This window comes from Amblyomma americanum, chromosome 6 (assembly GCF_052857255.1).
Source record: "Amblyomma americanum isolate KBUSLIRL-KWMA chromosome 6, ASM5285725v1, whole genome shotgun sequence".
Taxonomy (NCBI): Eukaryota; Metazoa; Arthropoda; class Arachnida; order Ixodida; family Ixodidae; genus Amblyomma; species Amblyomma americanum.
This window is the reverse complement of record NC_135502.1, coordinates 57,397,250-57,410,198: the sequence shown is the minus strand read 5'-3', so window position 1 is coordinate 57,410,198 and position 12,949 is coordinate 57,397,250. Positions and strand designations below refer to the sequence as shown.

Genomic DNA, 12,949 nt, shown 5'->3' with positions numbered 1-12,949 from the left:
ATCAAAATATACAGCAAGAAATTACTTGTTTAAAAGAATTTATTTGCATGCAAACGTTGTAAAGTTTAAACATTAAAATTTATAAATTGAATGGATGGATGGATGGATGGATGGGTGGGTGGATGGATGAATACGGCTGAACCCTTTACATCGGCCGGTGGCTCAAGCCACCTAGCTATGTCTTGTGAAATTTTACTCCTGTCTTGCTTTTAGCCACCAATCAGATAACCTTCGCTTAGTTACTTCTAACCTCTTAAAATCCACTTTCCCTTCACTATCCCTAAAACCCATGCCTTGGGTAAGTCAGCCCCGCTGCTTTCCACTGTAGAGTGAAGCCCTTTACAGAAAAGTATCAAGTGTTCAGCCGTTTCCTCCTCCTCTCCGCACGCAATGCACAAAGTGTCTATCTCCTGGTACCTGACTCTATACGTCCGCAAAACTCCAGTCCTGGCCTCAAACAACAAAGAGCTTCCCCTACAATTATCATAGATATTTTCTTTGACAATTTCCTGTTTAAAGGTCCGGTATGTTCCCAGTGCCGATTTCGTCAGCATCCCTGTTTTCCACAAAGCTCTCTCTGTTTCTTTAACCTTTTTCTTAACCGATAATTGCTGATTTGCCCCCTTACTGCTGTCCAGATATTTGCTTGTCAATTTTCTAGTTCGCTTTCTCCATTTCGTGTAAACATTCTTTATATACAGGTATCTGAAAACTTTCCTAGCCCACCGCTTTTCCTCCATCTTTCTCAATCGTTCCTCAAATGCTATCTTACTGCTAGCCTCTCTGCTCTCGAAAGACGCCCATCCCATATCACCCTGTGCCCCCTGATTTGGTGTACTGCCATGTGCTCCCAAAGCTAACCTCCGTACTCCCCGTTGCCTAATTTCCAGCCTTGCTTGAACATCTGAACAGGACCGCATTACCGAAGGTCAGGCTAGGGACCATCACCCCTTTCCAGATCCCTCTTACCACCTCATACCTATTGTAATTCCACAGTGCCCTATTTTTCATGACAGCTGCATTCCTACTAGCTTTATTCATTACATATTTTTCATGCTCTGTCAGATACTCAACACTGTTATTTATCCACACCCCAAGATACTTGTACTCATTCACTACTTTTAGCACGAACTCCTGTATTCTATGCTCGCCGCCCTCTTCATTAAATATCATGACTGCAGATTTGTCCTTACTATACTTGAAGCCTAATCTATCTCCCTCTGTACTGCATTTGTCTAACAACTTCTGCAGGTCTTCCTTGTTGTCAGCCATTATCACTATATCTTCCGCGTATATTAGTCCCGGTAATGTCTGTTTAATCAATTCCCCTTGCTTGAAAAAAGATAGGTTGAAGCCTAGTCCGCTCCCCTCTAGCTTGGTCTCCAACCCTTGCAGGTACAACATGAACAACAAAGGGGACAGAGGACATCCTTGTCTAAGCCCCCGCTTTATCTCTACAGGCCCTGATACATTTTTTTCCCATTTTATGAGCACTCTGTTACCTCTATATATATCTTTTAAAAGATTAATTACTCCATTTTCCACATCCAATGTGCCCAGTATGTCCCACAAATGCTCCTGAGTAACGTTGTCATAGGCTCCCCTAATATCCAGAAATGCTATAGCCATAAGGGCCTATGTTCCTTTTCAGCAATTTCTATACACTGTGTCAATGAAAATAGATTGTCCTCCAACCTCCTTTGTTTCCGGAACCCATTCTGTAGTTCCCCTAACACCCCCTCGTTCTCCACCCAAGCCTGCAGTCTATCCTTTATAATTTGCATCACCACCCTGTAATTAAACCACAGATGTCACTGTTATGGGACGATAGTTACTTACGTCTGCTTTGTTCCCCTTTCCCTTATATATCATGTTCATTCTACTTAATCGCCATTCATCGGGGACTTTCTCATCCACTATCATTTTGTTCACTACCTGTATTAACGTTTGCTTGGATTTTGGTCCTAACTTCTTTATCAACACAATAGTGATACCATCTGGTCCTGTTGATGTGCCACTAGGAACCTTCTTCTCTGCCCTTTCCCACTCTCCTTGCTCAAGTGAAGCTATTGCTGTAACCGGTCTATCCTCCTCCGATAAATTATGTACCACGTGCTTTGCTGTAAAATTTTCCGTCATCCTTGTTCCTATGTGTTTTATTGCTTCATCCCCTTCTAGTCGAATACCCTCATCTGTAACAATAAACCTTTGTTCTAGCCTAGTTTTATTACTCATTGCATTTAGATGTTTCCAGAATTTTTGGGCTGCTTTTCTATCCTTTTTATTTACTTTTGACATCCATTGGGCACCCTTTCTTCTAATTTTCTCATTAATCAAATAGGATGCGTCCCTTCTACACTTTATGAAGGTATCCCATTTTCTGTCTACTTCGGGTTTTGGTTCCCCCCTCTTCTTGGAATATCTGTGGATGGATGGATAGATGGATACGGCTGAACCCTTTACATCGGGTGGTGGCTCAAGCCACCTAGCCATGTCTTGTGAAATTTTACTCCTGTCTTGCTTTTAGCCACCAATCAGATAACCTTCGCTTGGTTACTTCTAACCTCTTAAAATCCATTTTCTTTCACTATCCCTAAACCCCAATGCCTTGGGTAAGTCAGCCCCGCTGCTTTCCACTGTAGGGTGAAGCCCTTCACCCTTGTGTGTGGGCGGACGACGCGCCGCTGGGTGCCCATATTTGGCAGAAAAACGAATCGACGAACAAGCCTGCTTCGTAGCCAAAGGGCCGCCGGCTTGCGCATGCGCAAGAGCGTTTCTAGCGCTTTCTCTCGTTTTGTTCCCGGCGTGACTGTTTGACGCGCCCATCAGCCTGTTCATCTCTACTCAAGGGCTCGTTGAACCCTTGCTTAAAACCGTACCAAAATGATGCAGGCACCGATCATTCTGCTCAGAGAAGGCACAGAAAACTCTCAAGGCAAGCAGCAGGTAATAAGCAACATCAATGCCTGTCAAGCAATAGCCGACGCTGTTAGGACTACGCTTGGTCCTCGTGGGATGGACAAACTCATTGTAGATAGTTCTGGAAAAGCGACCATTTCCAACGATGGGGCTACGATTATGAAGCAGCTTGACATCGTCCACCCGGCCGCCAAGACTTTGACGGACATCGCCAAGTCTCAGGATGCTGAAGTGGGCGACGGTACGACCACGGTCGTGCTTCTCGCGAGTGAGTTCCTCAAGCAGTGCAAGCCCTACGTTGAAGATGGCATTCATCCCCAGGTAATCATCCGTAGCTTGCGGAAAGCGGTAGAGCTTGCAGTAGCCAGGATTCGTCAGATCGCCGTTACCGTTCAGAAGGGTAAGGAGCAACGCGAGCTTCTCGAACGCTGCGCCATGACAACACTCAGCTCCAAGCTGATTGCCGGCCAGAAGGAGTTTTTCGCGCGGATGGTTGTGGACGCCGTCATGCAGCTGGATGAGTTGTTACCGCTGAACATGATCGGCATCAAGAAGGTGCAAGGAGGTGCTCTCGAGGAATCGATGCTTGTGTCGGGCGTCGCCTTCAAGAAGACCTTTTCATACGCGGGTTTCGAGATGCAGCCCAAGAAGTACGAGAACCCAAAGATTGCGCTGCTCAACGTCGAGCTGGAGCTGAAGGCTGAGCGCGATAACGCCGAGGTGCGCGTGCAGAGCGTGCAGGAGTACCAGAACGTCGTGGACGCCGAGTGGGAGGTCCTGTACGAGAAGCTGCGCAAGATCCACGAGAGCGGGGCGCGGGTCGTCCTCTCCAAGCTGCCTATCGGCGACGTGGCGACGCAGTTCTTCGCCGACAGGGACATGTTTTGCGCGGGCCGGGTGGTGGACGAGGACCTGCGGCGGACGGCCAAGGCGTGCGGCGGCGCTATCCTGTCGACTGTGTTTGATCTGCAAGAGTCGAACCTGGGCAGCTGCGCGCTGTTCGAAGAGATCCAGATCGGCGGCGAACGCTACAACCTGTTCACGGGGTGCCCCCAGTCGCGCACCGTCACCTTCATCCTTCGCGGCGGTTCCGAGCAGTTCATTGACGAGACGGAAAGGTCGCTCCACGACGCTATCATGATCGTCCGCCGCGCGCTCAAGAACGATGCCGTCGTAGCTGGCGGCGGTGCGATCGAGATGGAGCTGTCCAAGCACCTGCGAGACTACTCGCGCTCTGTGGCCGGCAAGGAGCAACTTCTCGTCGCCGCCGTGGCCAAGGCGCTGGAGGTGATTCCTCGGCAGCTCTGCGACAATGCTGGGCTGGACGCCACTACGCTGCTGAACAAGCTGCGACAGCGGCATGCTGCTGGAGAAATATGGGCAGGCGTCGACATTCTGGGCGGCGATGTTGTGGACAACCTGAAGGCCTGCGTCTGGGAGCCAGCCGTCGTGAAGGTGAACGCCTTGGTAGCGGCCACTGAAGCAGCCTGCCTGGTCCTCTCTGTGGATGAAACGATCAAAGCACCGAAGTCTGGAGGCAATGATGAAGGTCGTGGAAGGCCCTTCTGAGCACATTGTTTTTTTTTTGGTTTGCCCTGTCCATCAATAAAAGTCGCGACAACTTAACATTGGTATTTCTTTATCATCTTTTTTGAATGGCTGCACTAACTGGAAAAGTGGTCTTGCACGTTTATCACTGTTTACATCTTGCACATGAGTTTTAAAGGCTGAGCTGAAACAACAAAAAATCCTGACCTTGCTGTGGGGTATGGCAATCTCTTGTTTTTTTGGAGCCTAGCACAGTAACTTAGTTTGAAGTAAAAGGTTTTCCATCTTCATAAGCTGCTGTTGTGTGCTGCTACTTGAAGATGCCTGTAGGTCCCCTAGGTTGTTGGCGCCTCTCTACAAGAGCAAACATCTTTTATATCATTGCGAGCAGCTGATTAGGTAACCCTGATACCACCACATGTGCTACTTAGCACTGCAAATTTTTGTCCATGGTTGATGAAGAAAAGTCACTTTATATTAAACTCCTACTTTTTGAAGCACCTCTCTGAGTTGTCGCAAACTGGTTCCGCTGCAAGTTTCATTGCACTAGCGCTAGGTGCACATAACAGCCCAGCGAGTCGTGGAGATGTCCAAGGAGCCTTCGGTGGAAAGTTCTACAGTACTGTTATACGTCCAGGCAACACATTAATAGTACATAGCCTTGTTTCGAACATCATAGTTTTGTTGCCAATGACACGTTAATCTGGCATTTTTTGCAGCACATCATACAAAACTTGGTTGGGCTTGTGAGCTGCAAGAGGCACGTTTCCTTCATTCATGTGGCCTATGCAGAGCTGTAAATATTGCAACCATCTGAAAAGTTAGTAGCTGTCTGGAAAAGTACAAGCTTTGGGGACATTTGGTGTTGACCTTGTGAAGCAGGAATGTTTTAATGCTACTGCCATATCTAATGGCTTCAAGATATTCTGTCAAGACTGTCCCATCAAGACCTGAAGCCCTTTGCAGCACACTAGCATAGAGGAACATGCATGGACTCTGGTGAATTTGAATTATGGCTATGTGTTGAAGAATGGACTGTTTGAGGTAATCAGAACTTTTGTTTGTGTGATATAATGACATCTCATGTGTAATTCTGCCAGTTTTGACCATTTTGGCTTTAGGTGCAGCCCATGTAGCTGAGCTGACATGACTGCACTGAGCCAAGTAACTGGCTTAAGTTCGATCAACATGGAGGCAATCCAAAACTTGCTTGCCAGCATTTGCTTAAGTCGACAGATGCGTAAATCATATGAGTGCGAAGTTCAAATGGCTACATAATAGAAGATGCCAGTTTTGCAAAGAAACTGAGCCTATCATGAACAATATATTTAGCATAAGGGCACAGACCTTCACTTCCTTCATACAAGTAGATGACATGTGAAATTGTGTTCACCAGGCCTTGAATAGTGACGGGCCTTACAATCTCACATTCAAGGTGTATGCATATACTTAACCACATCTGACGCCACTTTTTTTTAGGTGGCCAAAGATGCTTTTCACAAGCATTTCATCCCTGAAAAGCCAAGCGTCACATCGGGAGAAAGCCTGTACCCATTGGAAAACTGGTGGGTGGCCAAGGCCACTGGGGATTGAACCCAGCACCTCCCGCATGTGAGGTGGATGCTCAGACCACTTGGCCACCACTGCATTTTTTTTTCCTTACTGAAGGCCACTGCTGCGGTCTAACCTCACCTCGTGATGAGAACTTCCATGATGTTTATTTCCTGGTCTTGATTTTGGAAACGCATGTGTATAATGTGCTGCTCTTTTAGTACAAGCATTGATATAAACAACGCTGGTTCGTTTCACGACCAGTGACTTTTGATAAAAGGACTAGTCGAGTTACTGTTTCAGGAAAATGGCCATTGGTTCACAACTCTTTCCAGTTACACCTTTGTGAGAAGGTACGGACCATCATAGTCATTTTCATGTACAACGAACACTTCCACTCCTAGTTCACTGTAGACAACCAGCCAGATATCTAAACAACACAATATAAGGAAGCATTTGGAGCCTGTATCTGAAGATGTGACTCTTAAGCAGAGTTTCATATTTGGTGCCTGACGATGAAGCAATCAGTCGTACAGTTTACACTAAGCTACAATACAAGTTACAGCGTAATAAAGAAACACCAATCACATCTGAAACTTTGTGGCCACTTATTTACAGCAAATGGCTACATGGCAATGTAGCCGTGTCAATTCTTACGTCTTGTCTCTGTTGGCGCTTCTTTTCTTAGTAACATGGCAATGCTTACGACTTTCTCGATCCAATGAGCTCAAATAAAAATTCAGGGGGGCACTTTGTTGACCTAAAGTGTGGCGAGGCAAAAGCCTTTAGCGCGATGTTGCTGCTTGTGGTTAAGATGTTAATTAAGTATGCAACTGTTTGCAAATCTTAAATGCTGGAGACACTGGAGGGTGTTTGGGAGGCATCCGTCTGATCAGACGCCTTAGCGTCCTAGACAAGGAGAACTACACGTGTTGGCAGGAAGTAGCATAGTCGTTAGCACGCTCAGCTGCACAGCGGAAGGATGGTGGTTCGAATCTAATCGTGCACAGAATTTTTTTCTTATCGAGTTGAAGAGCGTAACGGACGAACGGACGGTATGACGTTACTTCCGTTGTCATGACTTCTGGTTGGAGATGTAACGGACGGACAGGATCTCGATCGGGAGTATGAGCCATTAAAGGCTTTCGCCTTAATAGATAAGGCTGAGCAGCAAGTTGGTTGTTTACTATAATGGATGTCCATAACAGTGCGCCAAGAAAACAAACCTAGGCATGAGGAAACTTCAGGCTAGGTGCTGTTTCTATTATTTTGCCTAACAGTAGGTCACTCCTGCATTGCATTCGCGGGTTTTTTAAAGTACAAAGGAGAGATATTTAGTTACGGTAGTCATTAGTTACAACAAAATCAAAGGAAAAGTTAATGTTTCGTGCAAGAATAGCATTTTTTCATGAAGGGAGGGGTGCTGCAAACATAGCAACAACGCCCTTCGACAGTGAGGCACCTTTGGAAAAGTAAGACATAAGCAATTTCATTTTTTTGTGGGCACATTATGCTTCAATGCAACATCAACGAATACAACTTTTTACAACTAAATAGCTTTTAACCGCTTCTATCCAGATATGTTATTCATAGCTCTGTTAGCCTCAATCTTCTCCTATTTAATACATCATTGTACACATGAATATTTTCATCAAATGGACATATTTGTCACAAAACAAGTGGAAGCAGAATATGCAGCTTCTTAATATTACTACACTGTGACCACTGGAAGCAGCATTGCAGCTAAAGGGTACGACAGTTGCTGGCGAATAGAATGGTCATGGCCTATTTTACTCCAAATCATGGTTTTCACTTCCAACCTTACCACACAGTGAATAAAGGCACTTTATTAATTGCTAGCATCTGCAATGTGCAATGTGCAACGTGCAATGTGCACGTGCAAAACTGCACGTGGAAAATTTGCGGTGTATTCGGAGCAAATAAAGTGACACTGTTCAGAGCTAGAAGATGGACTGGCCTGCTGCCATTTGGCAATGTGCTGGAACTGAAGAATTTGCGCTGGCCACACAGGTTGAGACACTTTTAAAACTGCTGTGTACACAGTTTATAGATGCCCAATATGTCTTTCATAACATTTCATATAAACGGAAGGTTGAAGAAAGAATGCACAAATGTGAAATTTAAAATGCCCATTTATTCCGCCCACTAGACCACCATATTAAACACAGTAAAATGAAGCAGAAATAGGGCAACATTCTACTTGCTACAAGCCTACATGCTTTCTGTCAACATGCAATGTAAAGTAACATTAAAGAAAGCAGTGTAAAGTGTCACGATCACGACTCATTCCAAAATAACTTACAAAACACAAGTAGATGGCCATAGACTGCAAATGCTCTCTGCATAAGTGACTGTGAAACAGCACAGTGTACTAGAGTGCTAGGCACTTGAGTGGGCAGTGAATGCTGTCGCTACCTTCAAGGCAGTGCTAAACATTAAAAGATACTTGCAAGTGTGACAATAAATAGCTTATGGGAGTAACAGGCAATAACGGCTTAACAACATTATTGATATGAGTGTCACATAGGTTTCTGCCATCACAGACCAGTACAGCAGGAGTGCAGAAAGGTTTTACCTGAATAGCATGCCAGGTAAAACGGCAATAAATAGTAAGTGCAAACGAAAAGACAAACACTGTAGATAGAATACAAGATATAAAAGAGCCCATGTGCTTTATAAAAATGCACATGAAGGAGATTCGCATACATGGTACTTTGTATTTGTGAGCTGCCATCGAGTCATAACGTAAAAAAGTGAAGAGATCCGGTACAAAAGGCCTGCCCAAAAAAATCCATGAACGGTGAGGAGCACCTCCTTGTGACCTTCATAACTTCATGGGTGCTACCAAGCACAGTCATCTATTCAGAAGCTGCGACCTTGTATTGGCTGCATTTGTTATGGAATGTGCATAAAGACATAATACTAGTGATGTAGGTAATCCACACTACTCGAGTTAGACATGCTTGTATCTTAAGGAACGTACATACAAGTGTGGACATAAGTAAAGCAAGCATGTGATTCCGCTCCAAGTTCAATCACGCCTTTCCTATCGTAAGTGAAGAAACATTGTTTGCACACAAGAAAGCACATTGGCATCCCTTGCCATCATGCATGCACTGTAGCTGGCATTTTCAATCAGGCAATGCGTGAAAAATGTTATAAGGCAGTAGTGTGTAACGTTTACTTTTGTTCTTGCCTGTACACAATACTCGATATGCTTGTATCTTAAGAGGCGTACATTATATAGCCTGAACATACAAAAAAAAAAAGTGTTATTTCCAAGCTATAGCAGATTCTGCTTCCAAACATTTCAATATGCCAACCGTGCTGTTTTATGGTTTTTTTTTTTCCTATAAGATGCAAAAATCTTTGCAGTGACTGTCATCTTGGAGTCAGTGACCGGAAACTTTTGTCCATGACTTTACATTGCAAGGTTATTTTTTTTTCACCAACACCGAGACTACAACACATACAAACATGCTGGTGTAATGCGAATGGCAACTATGATAGTTTGAATGCAATGTCAGCTAAATAAATAACAGGTTAGCAAAAATGTCCATTATTCTCAAACATTAAGAAAAGCATTACTTAAGTCAGATGCAACAACCATTTACACCTCTTTGAAGTGCAATCAAGACTCTTACAACAAAGTCAAACACCAGAGTACAACAACAGTTAGTACCATCACAAAGTGGTCACCCTTTTGATGCCAGCTTTGTAGCTATTGTGTCACTGTAAACTTTCAACAAGATATCTACAAGATTAAGTTTCTAATTTCCGAGTTCAAGTAAAATGAATGCAGACTGCACCCTATATGCATTATTGTGACAGTCCTTTGATCAACACTACATATAACAGTGCGACTTTTCAGGGGGCATGATAATGGGAGCCAGGTCAGGCTTGCTGCATTCACGTGCACCTAGATCTCTCAGTGAGCAGCCCACAACAATAAGGCATAGCAGGACAGCAACTAAAGCCACTCCAGCCACGGAGCTGTTGAATGCCAAGGCAGCACGTGCCCCCTTGTCCCCTCGCTGGGCCCACGTTTGTAAACTGCTTCCGAGGACCTCGCGAGCCATCAACAGCAGTGCCAGCTGCTGCTTCACTTCTTCAAGAAACATCGGTGCGAGCTTGGCCTTCCGGCTCCCGCCCGCGGCCATATCTTCGGCTATGTCATCCAAGGCGGTGCTGGGTCTCCTTTCCTGAAGCTGTGCCCAGCGTGCACGGGCACGGGGCCCCAGGTGAAAGGCAGTTTCGAGCAACTCCTGGCTGATTGCACCCAGGCTGGCATACTCGGTCACATTCACATCCGCTGCAGAGCGGACATAAATGGTGCCCAAAGCAAGTTGACCCATCCTCAAAGACATACCACGAACGAAAAGAGCGTGGGCAAGGGTGGCAGAAGGTTCGTCTGGAGAACTGGGAAACAGATGTCGCTGCAGGAGGGAGTTACACAGGGAGAGGTAAAAAGATGATGTGTCTAGAGGTGAAGTGAAGTTCCGCCTGACTGTCTGGCGAAACACGGCCAGACGGGCTGTTGTGCCCGCATCTGGCGATGCAGACGCAAGCACGTCATCCGTGACTCGCCAGATCAAGGCTAGGGCACGCTGGTCGGCACTGGACTCTCCTGGAGAACCGTCGGAAAGCAGCCAGTCCACCGTTGACACTGAAGAGACAGTATAACCATTGACGAAAGTAATTCAAACTAATTGAAAGAAGTTCCACGAATTTAGACCTACAGCAAATAGCTATCAATTTCAATCGCATACTTGCTTAGCAGTGCTTTGACTGCCATCACAGGCATGAAAACAGCACCATAATATTTTGGCAGTGTCTTTTCTGCTGGCAGCTGGCAGAAACCTCTGATCACCTCTGATTGGCTACTTAAGGTTAAGCAGATCAATTCTTCCGCTTTTTCTTGGCTCCCAATTCTCCCTGCACTGCTCATTTTGGCCATATCCGAATAAAATATATGCCAGTTATACAGCCTGAGCACTGCGGTCTTGAGTAGCTCCTTTGCTATTTTCATGGCCCCTTCCGGTTAGAGAGAACCTTTAAGTCCACACAAGATCTCAATCCATGTAGCTCAACACAACCAATAGTGCAAGCATTTAACGATAGTTTGAGCCAGGTACGACAAAATGGATAAGCTAATCTCTGTTTAGATAGCTCTGTAGTGGTGCGCAGACCGCTCTACGGTGCTCCCAAGCATCGGACTCGCTAGTGAATCTTCTTCGCTATATTAGTATTATTTGCAGTGAGTAAGCTCCCAGTACACTGCGCTCAGTTCACGTTCAATATGCTGAAATTCCACACCACAATTTCATCACGCTGAAAAGCTGGGCGATATCTGGCTCACATGCATGAAGTCCACTTCAAAAGTTTCACCCAGATACGTTCCTTGTTGACGGTCGCTTGCTGTCCGAACAACATTCTAGTTTCTTGCTAACACTACAGTGCATGCAGCACGGACCTTTAGTTAGGAACACTATTTGCCAAAAGATGGCCATGAGAGCATAAACTCTGTGCGGGAGGGTATGAACAATCAGTCAGTCACGGCTGTTTTCAGGAAAATGTTACACGAGCTTTGATAACCAATCAGAGCTGAACATGTAGTATATGTGGTTAGTTCTTGTTTCGGTTTAGTGGATTATAAGTGTCATGTGATTGAAGTGTGTATATACCAGTGTCCTTGTCTAATAAAGGGTCTTTTGTATACCACACAAGCACTGAGCCTCGTCTCCGTTCTCCCAAGGCCATTGCCCCGATCACAGGATGATGGGCAGAATTTCGTCCAGGAAATACTGCCGTCTTCTGTAGCCAATCAGAGCCGACCGCTGGGAGAACTCCCAGGAAATTCTGCCAAATTTTTTTTTATGACCCACAAACTTCCATGTTCAACAAACGGCTCATTCAGAGTGGCATTATGCACGCTGTAAAAAGTGCAAGTGTAGTTTCTTTACCCATTTCATGGCCCAAGGCAAACGTAACTTTGGCGATATCCTCGTGAATCTTGAGCGCTCCCAGCGCTGCCTTCGAACATGCATCGTCCTGTACAGAACGCAAAAAGAGAAGGCATTGATGCAATCAGCTTACCACAAAGTAAAAGCAAACTCAGCATCATCATCAATGATAGCCTTGTGGCTACAGAAGAATTTATGTGATAGAAACTGCGTGCAAACCTTTAGCGTCTTAGATATCAGCACACCAGCCAGTACAGCTGTCCAGATGACAAGGAATCCCAAAGACAGCGAAACGAAAGCCAAATGTCGCTGCGACTGACGGCTGAGCTCCATGGCAGTCATCGCAGTTTTCAGTCTGCAAAGCAACGTACAGCCTTGCTCATTAGCAAATCAAACGCAATACGTTGACCCGTCAAACAAATGTGAAAAATAGAACAGCCTGACGCATATACAGGACGGTCGAGCCTCAAATTAAAAGCGCGCTTCTTTGGGGCTTAAGTGAAAACGCAGTACGACGGCAAAGTGGACAAGCAACGCTCCGAAACGGCGCGAAACAAGTAGATCACGAAGCGGGCACTGCGCTATTTTAAATGCGGCTGCGTATGGTGTGTGTGGTAACGACTCATTTATTAAGTATGAGGCGGTGAGGACAGCACAGAACTGGAGTTAAAAACAGGCGTCACTTACCGTCAGGTCGCTTGGTGAAGAACGCAAACAAGAATAGTAAACAGAAACGATGCTAAACAGTAAGCCACAAGCGGATAGCGCCTAGAAGCAAAAACAGAAACTACACAAGAGGCAGGAAGCGGATGGGAAATACGTGTTTTGTGCTTGTTTTGTGTCTGCAGCTGTCAGGGCTGCTGCTGGCTGGACGGGTTTTGTTGCAGCCGTATTAGCTATAATTTAGTGCAAGCATCACGCACAATATACGCTTTCTTTAAAAAAAC

General features: G+C 45.4%; 2 protein-coding genes across 2 annotated transcripts; one reads left to right on the top strand and one right to left on the bottom strand.

The window, feature by feature from the left end:
• The first annotated feature begins 1,168 nt into the window (after positions 1-1,168).
• CCT7 (chaperonin containing TCP1 subunit 7) lies at positions 1,169-4,545 on the top strand. Its single transcript, XM_077627059.1, has one exon. It carries the CDS (start codon positions 2,884-2,886, stop codon positions 4,486-4,488), a length of 1,605 nt encoding a protein of 534 aa, XP_077483185.1. The 5' UTR covers positions 1,169-2,883; the 3' UTR covers positions 4,489-4,545.
• Positions 4,546-8,153: 3,608 nt separating this feature from the next.
• On the bottom strand, positions 8,154-12,825 carry LOC144093534 (uncharacterized). The gene is made up of 4 exons (XM_077627058.1): positions 12,690-12,825; positions 12,222-12,357; positions 12,003-12,090; positions 8,154-10,705 (listed from the first exon to the last, which is right to left on the bottom strand). Exons 2-4 carry the CDS (start codon positions 12,342-12,344, stop codon positions 9,885-9,887), a joined length of 1,032 nt encoding a protein of 343 aa, XP_077483184.1. The 5' UTR covers positions 12,345-12,357; positions 12,690-12,825; the 3' UTR covers positions 8,154-9,884.
• Between the last annotated feature and the right edge of the window lie 124 nt (positions 12,826-12,949).

Excerpts from the sequence above, each read along its gene's own strand:
- LOC144093534 (XM_077627058.1), bottom strand. The coding sequence starts at position 12,344 with ATGACTGCCATGGAGCTCAGCCGTCAGTCGCAGCGACATTTGGCTTTC. Across the intron at positions 12,091-12,221 it reads TGATATCTAAGACGCTAAAG|GACGATGCATGTTCGAAGGC; the intron begins GTTTGCACGCAG and ends CGTTCTGTACAG. Across the intron at positions 10,706-12,002 it reads TGCCTTGGGCCATGAAATGG|TGTCAACGGTGGACTGGCTG; the intron begins GTAAAGAAACTA and ends CTGTCTCTTCAG.
- CCT7 (XM_077627059.1), top strand. The coding sequence starts at position 2,884 with ATGATGCAGGCACCGATCATTCTGCTCAGAGAAGGCACAGAAAACTCT.